Below are 12,140 nucleotides of genomic sequence, written 5' to 3'. Positions count from 1 at the left end.
TATATATATATATATTCTATATTATTTTGTGTGAGACTCTTAGGATAACTACATTCGAGGATACCAAAAATATTTAATTTCATAATTACACTTCTTACAAACCTTCTCAAGTCACTTCATCTTTTACATAGAAAAAAATCTAAACAAAACTTCCTTTTTAAATCGAATAACTTTTCTAAATTGAAAATAATTTTGTGTTAATTGTTTAGTATTATTTGATCAAATTAATAATAATAATAACACATACAACGCGTGTGCATCTTTTACTATTCTATTACTATACTTGAGCTTGTGATATAATTTTAGAATTACCTAAACTACCATTCTCTCTAAAAAAATATATACTTCTAAATTTAACTATAATATGTTTTTCTCTTCATTCGTTTTGAAATAACTCATTCCAACCATATGCAAAACGCAAATGTATATGTAATTAATTTATGTTTAAATACTTTAAAAATATAAAAAAAATTATGTATATGTCATACATTTATATTCATGTATTATGTTATACTAGTTATCGTCATCTCAATTCTTGAGGTGTTTGCCCAAGTTTGATGTGCCGTGTGTTATCTTTTTTTCTTCTTTTTTTTTTAAAAAAATAAGAAATCATCTACAAAATAGTTTTTAAATTACAAAATCCATAGTTAGGCTTTCAGGCATTTAAATTAAAAGTGTTTGAAAAGAATAAAAAAATATTAAGAAGAAAATGATGCTTCAACCAATTAACACAGGGAAAATAATAAAAATTTTCGACATATATAAATACTACATTTTGCGACTATGTTCAGGGGGTTAGTGATATACATAATACATACTATTCTACAATAGATCACAACATCTGTATCTTTCAAGATCCTAACCTATTGCATTGTTTAGATATTAACAGCTATTGGAAATCAGCTACAAAATAGTTTCAGAAGTACACACACTATAGTTACCTCAATCTTGTATGTGTTAAATCTTCTTTAGATTCAAGGCTTCTTTTACCGGTTGAGCTGGTTTGATGTTCAATGATACTTGTTGGAAGATGTTCTTTTTGTATCCCTGAAGTGCTTTCTTGAGATTCAATAATAGGTACATCTTCCAGCAACTCTTTTTGGGCATGGAAAGAGGACCTCTTTTCTTTAGAACGCAGACGATGATTCAAATGGCTGGAGACAATCTATGATTGTGTTTCGTACAAATTTTCTCCCCCTTACTACATTTCTTGATGTTGTAACTTGAAAAATAAATTGTGAATCTTTGAATTTTTCATTGATGTGATCGGGGCTGAACTGCCTTTCCTGTTGTAGATAAGAAAAATGAAACATAAAAGATACGAAGAATTTTGTGCTAAAAATAATTGAGTATTAATCGGATATACCTCGTGTTCTACCTCGATAATCTGTTCACCTGACATGCGTAACAACACTTTTGCTTCCTTGTGCTCTACGTAGACATTCAAACTTCCAGCGCCATCAAACAATTTTGGTTGGAAACGTAACCTAAACGAATATAGCAAGTTACAATGTAAGCCTATTACAATTTGTAATAAAAGTTTTAAAAATTATGTTTGTAATTAGTATACGATTTCAAGGTATAAGAATAACTTACAATGGTTTGGGACTTGGAAAATCGTGATTACTACATAGACACATAAATTCATATCTGTAGGCAGCTCCACAAGCTTTGGAACAACTTGGACATGCTAAAAAATATAAATGATGCTCAGATTCTGTAATTTTCAGCTGAGCTTTAATCCAGAAAGATTGAACCTGTGAATGAAAATGTATTTACACTAATACCTATTCATAGAATTTAAAGAAAGGTGGAGAAATATGTCAGTGAACGGGAAATTACCATCTCAGTCAAGCTAAGGATTTGACTGATTTTTCGAATCTGAAAATCATATGGTTAGTATATGCTTTGGCATGCTTTCTCGTACAGCCTCTGAGAAACGACATTTTCTACATATTCTCCGTTGTCTTTTAGCTTGAAAAGGTGTGTATGTCAGTGATCCATCTTCCACAATATTTGTTCCAAGCCAAATTCGAGAAAAACGCGTTAATAAAAAACAATAACTTCATAAAAACCTATACACAATCAGAGCAAAGGAAATCAAAATTTGTTATATAAAAAAAACATGTCCTTTGTATCCAATGTAAAATCAAAGAGACAAAAAGATTTTGTTCGATAAAAAAAAAATGAGCCAAAGTTTCACCTCATTCGATCATATGCTGAAAAAGTGAAGTTATAAGTAAAAGAAAAGCAAGTTGAATGAAAATATATTGGAGCAATGATAAGAATATATGATGTAAGATTTATATGATGGAAGAGTTTGAAACTTTAAGATGACTATTCTTAAAAGCTTAATGAGTCAATCTTTACAATTGCAAAAGAATGATATGATAAATAAGGTTCTGTCTGATGTATAAGGGAACTGATTTCAAGATTTAAGCAAAGTACTCTCAAGTAATTGTTATGAACACAAAACACATATTTGATGCTTGCAAACTACAAGAGAGATGCTAATAAAGTTTTAATAATTAATTTAGAAGGCAACAACATGCAATTAATAACCTAGCCAACTCACACAGATCCTTTGTTATGTTGATGGAGATGGTCAAAGTAGAGTTTAATTTGAATTCAACATTTACAAAGGAGATATATGAGTTGGCTATGTTGTCTGGTGGACGACCACAAGTAATATAGTGAAAAACAACCACAATATGTTTTTAAACTATAATAAAATGGCAAGTAAGTGAATAATAAAAATATGAGAAACACAGTAGCTAACAATATACGTACAAATCAATCAAAATAAAACCATGTACTAAATATAGCAAGCTACTTCCAAAAAAATAGAGATCAATTAAGGAACTTTAAAATAACATAACAAATAATGGGGTTCTCAATTACCATAACTTCAACCGATCAGCATGGGGTGTTGGAGGATCAAATAGAATAGTAATTTTTTTCTTTTTTACCTTAGACACAAAAAGTCAGGGAAATTTTTTTTTACAGCCTCATAAATAAACCATAGTAGACTTTGAAGTTATTGCGATTAAACTCTAATCAATAGCTCAAGACAACACAAATTTTGACATTGTATGAAAATGAATCCCCTTAAGTAAAAGCATAATCTTACCAGATTTGATTGATGGTGTATCAGTTTCTATTTATCTAACATGCTCTATGTTTCCTGTATGAAAAATTGGATGACATCGCATGTTAGGTATAAATGTCTGAGAGAGAGTAAATTATTTAATATTTAGGTGTTTGACAGGGACAATGAGTGATAAGGTCGGATGTTACTGTAGTTAGATCAAAGCAGCAGAGGAAAATAGTTTTCACGGTTTGTTAGACACTGATCAGGCCTTAAGTATGTGTTTTTCTATTTTTCTGACAAGAATTCAGTGAAGTATACATTTGTTTTACTCCGTTGATTAGGTTGCATATTATACTTTAATTTATATTTATATTACCCCTATGTTCTATCTTTATTTAATTTCACCGACATCTACTTGTTCTAGGTATTTATTCATCCCTGTAAGTGCTTCTTCGGAACGTGGGACCTAGGAAGTCTACCATATGTTTAGGCATTGTGGAAAGGCAATCTATTCAAGTTTTAGTGAAATTATTTTCATGGATTCCATATTACTTTATGGGGCCTAAGCTTTTCTCTTAGCCACTGAATCTACATGCCTGATATTGTAAGAATCAATTGGTGGCTGAATTAGGACAACAAAGACGAAGAGTATCAAGGAAAACCAAAAAACCCAAATGAAAGTCACGATGTTGTTGTTGTTTTTTTTTTTTTTTATCCAAAGAGCATCGTCTAAATAACACATTCAATGAATTAGGACAACAAAGACGAAGAGTATCTATCAGGGAAAACAAAAACCCAAATGAAAGCGGCACTGTTGTTTTTTTTACCCAAAGGACATCGCCTAAATAACCCATTCAATGAGTTAAGACAACAAAGGCGAAGAACACCAGGGAGAACAAAAAACCCAAACAAAACCAAGAGAAGAACACTAACATAGTAGAAGCTTTCCAATCCAAGAGGAGAGAGCACCGCTGGGAAGAGATGAAGATCAAGAAACCGTGAACAAGAAAGGAAGATGGCAGAAACGAACAAAAAGGAAGAAGGAAAGCGGAGATAAGGACATGTGCTTTGTAAATCGGTTCCATAGTTTGCTTTCCCTTTTTGTTTTTGGCGGTGGATTGCAAAACATGTAACAAGTGGTCAGCTATTTTGCAAAGTGAATTACACGGGTTAAGTGATAATCTGCTACCATACTGAAACTGGCCGTTTTTTTGAATTGTACGCTTTAATATTAGTAGATTCAACATGTGTGCGTGACGACTAGTGTATATATGTTTGCAGTGAGTTTCCTAGTTACCAACCTGGGGTCCACTTCTAGACTCATTGATCGAACCTACATACCCTGTGACTCATTTGATCGGGTTTAAATCCGACTGATTGTCATCCTTAAATTAACGACGATGATGACATTCACAACATATCTATTACGTGAAATCATTTTTTTTTTGCAACAAAATGCCCTTGTCCGAATCTCACTAAAGCCCAATCCAATCCAATCCCTCCCGGAAACAACAGTAAATGAGCCCAGTGCTAAGAAATATATAAGCATCAAAGAGAAATGTTGGAAGCCCCAGGTTTTTGTCTTCCTCTGAGATTAGGGTTTGAACTTTAATTGACCAGCGTGTGAGGCATCGCACTTCTCCATTCCCGAACTTCCGACATGGTAATTTCGTCTATTACACAATCATACGTAGACAACTTTTGTGTGTGCTTTTATTGGTTGCTCATCTTTCTGTTTGAATGCCAATTCCTTATGTTGTTTAATTTCTCATTTCGGCTTGGTTTTGGCGCTTTCGAATTTAAGATTATAAATCTTTTGTCCTAGGATTTTAATGTATGTTTATATTGTTTTATGCGATGTAGAATTTTGTTAAAAGGACTATATGCGTTTTATAGATTTCTAATTAGTGCAAAATATATAGCAGAATCAACGCATCGGTACATGTGAACGCAGACATGGTGGAAAAAGTTCTGTTAATGGAGAAAAGTATAAATGCTTGGATTTGGTGACAAATCTATTGTAAGCTAGAAGGCGCATTCACATATTTTTCTTTGTATTTGGATGTTTAGATCATAGTTGTCAAGGACACAAAGCGCACCGAGACGCACAAAAGTTATGGAGCCTGAGGTGCAAGGCGAAAGGCAAGGGACACGTCTTACTGAAGCAAGACACATTTTTTATTTTTTTTAAAAATATATTAAAATATGAAATAATTAATTAACAATGTCACACAAGCCAAAAAATAATTAATAAGTTCATAGTAAGCAGTAACAAGATTAAAATTCTTCAATGTTCCAAATCAAGTTCATTTTCTTCCATCGAATCATCAGAGTCTCCAGAACTTTCGGACATGTATACTTCTTGGACTTCATCATTTTCTTGATCAACATCAATTTCTTCTCTCTCTTCATCCAAACGACGTGAAATTGGTCGTTTTCTGGTTGTTTTGGATGTAGATGTCCTAATCTCGTTCTTCTGTTAAGAGCTCTCTTTTTCTGATTCTGGCGTTAAGACGCTAGGGTTTGGTTTGGCCATTTGTTTTAAACGAATAATTAGAAAAAAGGTGCGCTTAAATGAACTTCCAAGGCTACTCAGATGCTCACCTTAGTGAATCTATTCGCCTGGGATGACCCCAAGCACAGGGTCCTCTCTAGGCGAGAGGCGATCGCCTTTGACAAAGATGATTTAGATTTACTTGATAAGTGAGTCTTATAAAACTTTTGTATTAATTTGATAGGTTATCTAATGGGTTTTGCACGTTATTTTAAGTGCATATATCTGTAAATGTTTTGAAACACCATGGAGAGCATACAACTACAAGAATTTCTCATATCACCCTTGAAAAAGAGTGCCTTGGTATCCTCTCATGAGGTTTATCAATCCGGTATTTATGAAAGTTGGTTTCGTGATAATGTATTTGATGACTTGTATATTTACTTTATATTTCCTCCTATTATTCAGTGATTGTTTCATAGTCGAAGAAAAACATTTTTTTTGTTTAATTGAACTCCATAATTTAATCTGTTGCCTTCCAGTGCATATTTTTTATATTTTTATCTTGTCATTATAATCACTGGTGGTATTAAATTCAGGCCTCTGCCAAGCCAAGGCAGCCGGCCAAGAAAACCGCTGCAGAAGATGAGGGCATGGATCCAACGGTAGGCCTATTATATTGGTTTCCTCTTACTGTTGTGGTTTTTTTCCTTCTTCCTTTTCCTTATAATCTATATTGGATCGGGTGGGTTATTTTGTTCCTCTAGCAAGGCCATCTAGAATGTTTCACTGAATGCAATGTTTTAATCTTACGTGCAGCAATATTATGAAAATAGACTGAGATTTCTTGCTGCTCAGAAGGAATCTGGATGCAATCCGTATCCCCACAAATTTGAAGCTAAATCGACTATCCCTGAATATGTAAAGAGATATGAGAGTTTAAATAGTGGAGATCATCTAGAGGATGTTGAAGAAAGAATAGCTGGTACTAGAGATTGTATATGTGATTTATTCTTAGTGTGATAATAGTGCGCTACTTTTGATTAATGTTATTGATGTTTCTTTTGGAAGGGCGGCTTATGAACAAACGCTCATCATCATCAAAGCTATTCTTTTATGATTTGCACGGTGGTGGTGCTAAAGTTCAAGTTATGGCTGATGCAAGGTAGTTGCATATCTTATTTTTTGCTTACAGCTGCAGTGATGTGTATATGGACCCCTTTTGTTGAAGCCCAAACTCTCTGCCCTATATTGAATTGGTTTCTTATTCGTCATTAGTGTCATTTATTGATTATGTTGTTTTCCATATTTCCTGATTCTGGGTTCCAATTTGCTCTCCTAAGTAAAAGATGGTGTAACTTTCAGTAAGGTAATACTGGTCTTGCTAGGGGATGCTATGCCAATAATGTTGGAGAGATAGATCAACCATACTATGTTTTCTTTACTGGAATGTCCTTATATTTTATTTGTGGCATTTATACAGTCTCTTACTGTCATCAAAATTGTCCCTCTAGGAGATCCGAATTGGATGAGGAAGAGTTTTCTAGATTTCACTCTTCTGTCAAGCGAGGTGATATTGTTGGTATCATTGGGTTTCCAGGTTTGTGTCATTCTCATGAATGTGATCTATGTAATGCAAAACAATTTGCTAATATTTCTTGTTACTCTGCATACTTCTCTAATAAATGTGTTGAGGAAAAAAGACATTAATCTCTTAAACTATGTATTTCTTGATGTAGTCGATAAAATAAAATGATCACCTTCAAGAGAGTTGATAAAAAAAATCGTGTCTTGAAATCTATACTTAAGTTTTATGACTTTATCAGAATGAACTTGGTAGTTACAAAATTTACCTTTTTTGGAATATTACTTCAGGTGTGTAATTGGAGACATTTCGATAGCTGCTGCATTTTTTAGATGTGTTGTTTACTCTGTGAGAGAGGGTGCATAGTTGATTTAAACTTGTAGGTATTGAACATAAGGTTTGTGTTGGTTTGTATAGCATGTGATGCTTGTATCGAAGGATAACTTGCTGGCAACTATTTGTTTTTCTTGGGTATGATCTGTTTGATGTAATTGAAGGAAGAGTGTTTGGTATTTAGTGGTCTGATTGTGTAGTTCGTTGTGAAGTGATTAATTATCCTACTTTTGGATGCCACTTTTCCAGATTCTTTATGTAATTCTTCTTCCTTTTATGGTAATTTTGTAGGTAAAAGTAAAAGGGGAGAGTTGAGTATTTTTCCAAAAACATTTGTAGTTCTTTCTCATTGTCTACACATGATGCCACGGCCAAAAATTGGTCCAGGTTCTGACAATGCTAAGGTGACACTGTTTTTTGTCTTTTTTTTTTTTTCAGTTGTTGACCAATTTGATGAATCAATAATGTATGACTTCATTGACATTGAATTACTCTGGACAGGTAACTGATGTTTGGGTCCCAGGAATTGGTAGGAATCTTGAGGCCTATACATTGAAGGACCAGGTATTGAACAAAGCTATCGATATTTTGGACATTCATATACTTGGTTTTTAAATTTCACCCACACATTCACCACACCTTATGTGACTTGAATCCAGAGACCAAATCTTTGGAAACCAATTAATGCACCAATGGTCTAATTGGTTGACTGCATCGTATTCTTGCTAAGGCCTATGAGTGTCTATGTAGATAAGTTAGTATATTGCCTTTGCATGATGACCTATTAGATAGTTTTATAATATATACGTTGCTTGTTTCTCTTTAACTGCATGCCAGAGCAAGAAATATCGGGGTGGTGATCATAATGTTATTTTCCAGTCATCACTTCATAGGACCGCATAGTAAGGTCAATGGAAATAGAATGTTCCAAAACTAAGCATAATAACAATAATAATTGGGCTTTTCTTTATTGTTCAATGGGGACACTTTGCCCCATCTTTGTTTTTAAATTGCTTTTACACTTTATCTTTACAATTCACTACCTCTTTTGGCCTGTTTAATTTTTATATCCTTCCGTTTAGAGATTTGTGTGTAATTCAAATGTATTTGATCATGTCTCCATCTATGTGAGATCTGTTTATGAGTAGTGGAACATTTCATACCAGGAAACACGATATAGGCAGCGCTACTTGGATTTGATGCTAAACATGGAGGTTCGGGAAATATTCAAGACCAGGTCAAAAATTATTTCTTACATCAGAAGTTTTCTCGATAAACAAGATTTTTTGGAGGTATGCTTCAATTCATTATTGCCTTTAGCGTAAAATGATGTTCTGCCAGTAGCTTGCTTATACACTTTAATTATAAATTCTTCTTGTCTGTTTTCTTTAAGGTTGAAACACCCATGATGAACATGATTGCTGGGGGGGCTGCTGCCAGACCATTTGTGACCCATCACAATGATCTTAACATGAAACTTTATATGCGTATTGCACCTGAACTTTATCTCAAGGAGTTAGTTGTCGGTGGCTTAGACCGTGTATACGAAATTGGCAAACAATTTAGGAATGAGGGAATCGACTTGACTCACAATCCTGAATTTACTACTTGTGAGTTTTACATGGCGTTTGCGGATTACGACGACTTGATGAAGCTGACAGAAGAAATGCTCAGCGGTGAGTGCCAAATATAGGTTATAAATGACTCAAAGAAGATGTTGCTTCTGTCTTCGAGTCTGATGAACAAATTCTCTGCAACAGGAATGATCAAGGAAGTTACCGGTAGCTATAAAATTAAATATCATGCCAATGGGTTGGATGTGGATCCCATTGAGATTGACTTCACTCCTCCTTTCAGGTTTCTTGATTTGCTTGTTCAATTACATACCTTTCATTTCAATATCACTTACATTTAACTTGCTATATTTCTTTCTTTACCTCTACAGAAGAATTGATATGATAGATGAGTTAGAAAAGGTGGCAAACCTTAGCATACCCAAGGACCTCTCCAGTGAAGAAGCAAATAAATATTTAGTTGAGGCATGTTCAAAATTCGACATCAAATGCCCCCCTCCGCAAACAACTACTAGGCTGTTGGACAAAGTAAGATATTCTCTTTTCTTTGAATTTACAAGATGAGGAGAAAAACATAACTATTACCTCACACCCTAGCACAATGGCCTTGTTGAGGCCAAAAATATTCTTGATGGGTCATGCCTGGTGTAAACTTGAAAGTCTTCATATGGACCTGCTTTCTATAGGACCTGTCAGTTCCTTCTCCTGTGAGACCATGACATGTGATTTTAAGTGTGGCATTGTTATTATTTTCATATTACTCCGTTCAAGTAAAATTTGAATTACATTCGTCACTGAATATTTGAGCAAATATGCAGACCATAACATTGGGCTTGTTGGCTGCTTGTGAATATCCATTGATGTGCTCTTCTATTATGTCTTCCATCACTGCCTTACTTGCCTCTCTTTCTCCCTCATGAACTGTCTTAAGCTTTTATAAAAATACAGCTTGTGGGTCATTTTCTTGAGGAGACATGTACGAACCCCACTTTTATTATAAATCATCCCGAGATCATGAGTCCATTGGCAAAATGGCATAGGTCAAAACCAGGCCTAACTGAGAGATTTGAATTGTTCATCAACAAGCATGAAGTAAGTGATATAATCAGATATCTCATTCATCTGTTTCTTCTTTTCTGTTTATCTCTTTTAGTGTTTGCATTTCTGACTTGCCTGCATTACTGTATCTCGATTATCAACTTGACAGCTTTGCAATGCATATACTGAGTTGAATGATCCCGTCGTACAACGGCAGCGTTTTGCTGATCAGCTCAAGGTATGATAATGATGAACCCTCAAATTTATTTATGTAAAAGTGGCTATAGTAGGATTCTGAAAGAGTTTCTACTCCTTAACTAGGATCGCCAATCGGGTGATGATGAAGCCATGGCCTTAGATGAAACATTTTGTACTGCTCTTGAATATGGTTTACCTCCCACTGGTGGTTGGGGATTGGGTATTGACCGACTCACAATGTTGTTGACCGACTCACAGAATATTAAGGTTAGTGACACCACCTATTTTCCAGAACAATAATTTGTTATTCGACTTCCTCATCTTTAACTTATTACTCATCTCCGTATACTCTGGCCTACCTCTATAAATTGTTTACTTGATCACTATGAACAGGAAGTTTTGCTTTTCCCAGCAATGAAACCACAAGATGAACCTTTGACCAAAGAAAGGTACAAATTTAGCTCTCTGAGTTGTCTTGTTGCATCTCTATATTATTCTCTAATTCTGTTTGTCATCTCCACTTTGATCCTGCCTCACTACACCAGAACTTGATGCCTATTTTTTTTCCTTCAGCTGTAATTTAATATACACCTGGTCAAGTAATATTCATGTAAAAGTCTGCATTAAGCGTTCTATTTTTAATTATATCAACAATCTGTAATTTCTACAATTTTCTTTGCCAGCAACGCAAAAGCACAGGCTGGGCCTATTCTTTCTGAAGGTATGGAATCTATTTATGATTTGTAAAATTCTTTAATGAAAGCCAAAAGCGATGAAATTTGAGTTTCCCGAAAGAATTCGTATAACTAACCTCATTTATTTGCACAAACGCAGCACTTGAAAAGATCATCGCTATATCTTAAGAATGACAGACATTTAACACCAGACAAAACAGGAAGACGATTCAAAGTTTTGTGAAAGGGGCCGCTGTATTAAATTTGTGTTCTACAAAGGTTACTTTTTGGATAAATTTTATGTTATATACATACTCATTTTTCAGTGATTCCGATGTTTATTTGAAAGTCCTTGTGCATGCATTCCATGTCCAGGGGATACTAGATGAAGAAAGAATGAAGTTTAATTCACTTTTCCAGAAATCTTACCTTTATGTATAAGTGTTGATTTTGTTAATGACTTGTTAATTTATAAAATTATTCAAAATCTGGGCAACTTTTATGTATGATGATTGGACTAGACCTAAAACGAAAAACTGTTAGAACGTTGCATGGATGATTGTGTCAAAGAAAGAAGAGAAAAAATGTAAGCACTAACTTGCCTTTGGATTTAGAATGATACCTACACTGATAATGCAATTTGCAGATGCGGTTGTACTTTCAGGTGCTTGCACAATTCGAGGAGAAAAGTCTCAATAAATTGAAAACCAACGATGCTTCTTCGCATCAGAGCATGATTTGTCTTCTCGTTATTATCATCTACGCGTCTATTACAATTATTAAGAATATGTTTGGTCCGTTTTTTTTCCCCTTTTTTTCATTTTATTATTATTTCAAATTGTAACGTGATTTATTATTATTTTTTCACAATTATGATATTAATTATATTTGAATATAAATCAAATTAATTATTAAAAAAAAACTCTACTGCGTAGACGGAATAGTATACACAAATGCATTTCCAGTAAGCTCAACGTCAAGACTTTTTTCCTCGGATTTACAAAGTTTTCTTTCACTAAATATAAGAACGTAAAGTTATATTTGAATTGATAAATTTGAAAATAAAAATTTCAAATGTGTAACAAGTTCATTGGTTTCTTTGTGTAAATTAACTTGATAATGAATTTCGAATCTCATTTAGTTATTTTTTCAG

General features: G+C 33.9%; 1 protein-coding gene and 1 long non-coding RNA gene across 5 annotated transcripts; one reads left to right on the top strand and one right to left on the bottom strand.

Annotated features, from left to right (window-relative positions):
• Positions 1 to 760: 760 nt before the first annotated feature.
• Positions 761 to 4,289, bottom strand: LOC140957712 (uncharacterized). Of its 3 annotated transcripts, XR_012171676.1 has the most exons (5): positions 4,025 to 4,289; positions 1,843 to 3,184; positions 1,597 to 1,757; positions 1,367 to 1,487; positions 761 to 1,286 (listed from the first exon to the last, which is right to left on the bottom strand). It is a non-coding gene; the product is annotated as an uncharacterized lncRNA (long non-coding RNA). The 3 variants fall into 3 exon arrangements; XR_012171674.1 differs by having other exon boundaries at positions 761 to 1,487; XR_012171675.1 differs by having other exon boundaries at positions 761 to 1,487; positions 1,597 to 1,690.
• A 301-nt stretch (positions 4,290 to 4,590) lies between these two features.
• LOC140957427 (lysine--tRNA ligase-like) lies at positions 4,591 to 11,398 on the top strand. 2 transcript variants are annotated; one of them, XM_073414663.1, is made up of 18 exons: positions 4,661 to 4,754; positions 5,830 to 5,963; positions 6,185 to 6,250; positions 6,405 to 6,570; positions 6,657 to 6,750; positions 7,100 to 7,185; positions 7,795 to 7,907; positions 8,005 to 8,067; positions 8,670 to 8,795; positions 8,897 to 9,179; positions 9,264 to 9,360; positions 9,449 to 9,605; positions 10,026 to 10,169; positions 10,285 to 10,353; positions 10,437 to 10,580; positions 10,707 to 10,762; positions 10,997 to 11,034; positions 11,148 to 11,398. In XM_073414663.1, the coding sequence occupies exons 2-18, from the start codon at positions 5,892 to 5,894 to the stop codon at positions 11,174 to 11,176; spliced, it is 1,803 nt and encodes a 600-aa protein (XP_073270764.1). In that variant the 5' UTR covers positions 4,661 to 4,754; positions 5,830 to 5,891; the 3' UTR covers positions 11,177 to 11,398. The 2 variants fall into 2 exon arrangements, with proteins under 2 accessions (XP_073270765.1, XP_073270764.1); XM_073414664.1 differs by lacking the exon at positions 5,830 to 5,963 and having other exon boundaries at positions 4,591 to 4,754.
• The last annotated feature ends 742 nt before the right edge of the window (positions 11,399 to 12,140 follow it).

This window comes from Primulina huaijiensis, chromosome 14 (genome assembly GCF_012295235.1).
Source record: "Primulina huaijiensis isolate GDHJ02 chromosome 14, ASM1229523v2, whole genome shotgun sequence".
Classification (NCBI taxonomy): domain Eukaryota; kingdom Viridiplantae; phylum Streptophyta; class Magnoliopsida; order Lamiales; family Gesneriaceae; genus Primulina; species Primulina huaijiensis.
Note: the sequence above shows the minus strand (reverse complement) of the source record. Positions and strands in the feature narration are given on the sequence as shown.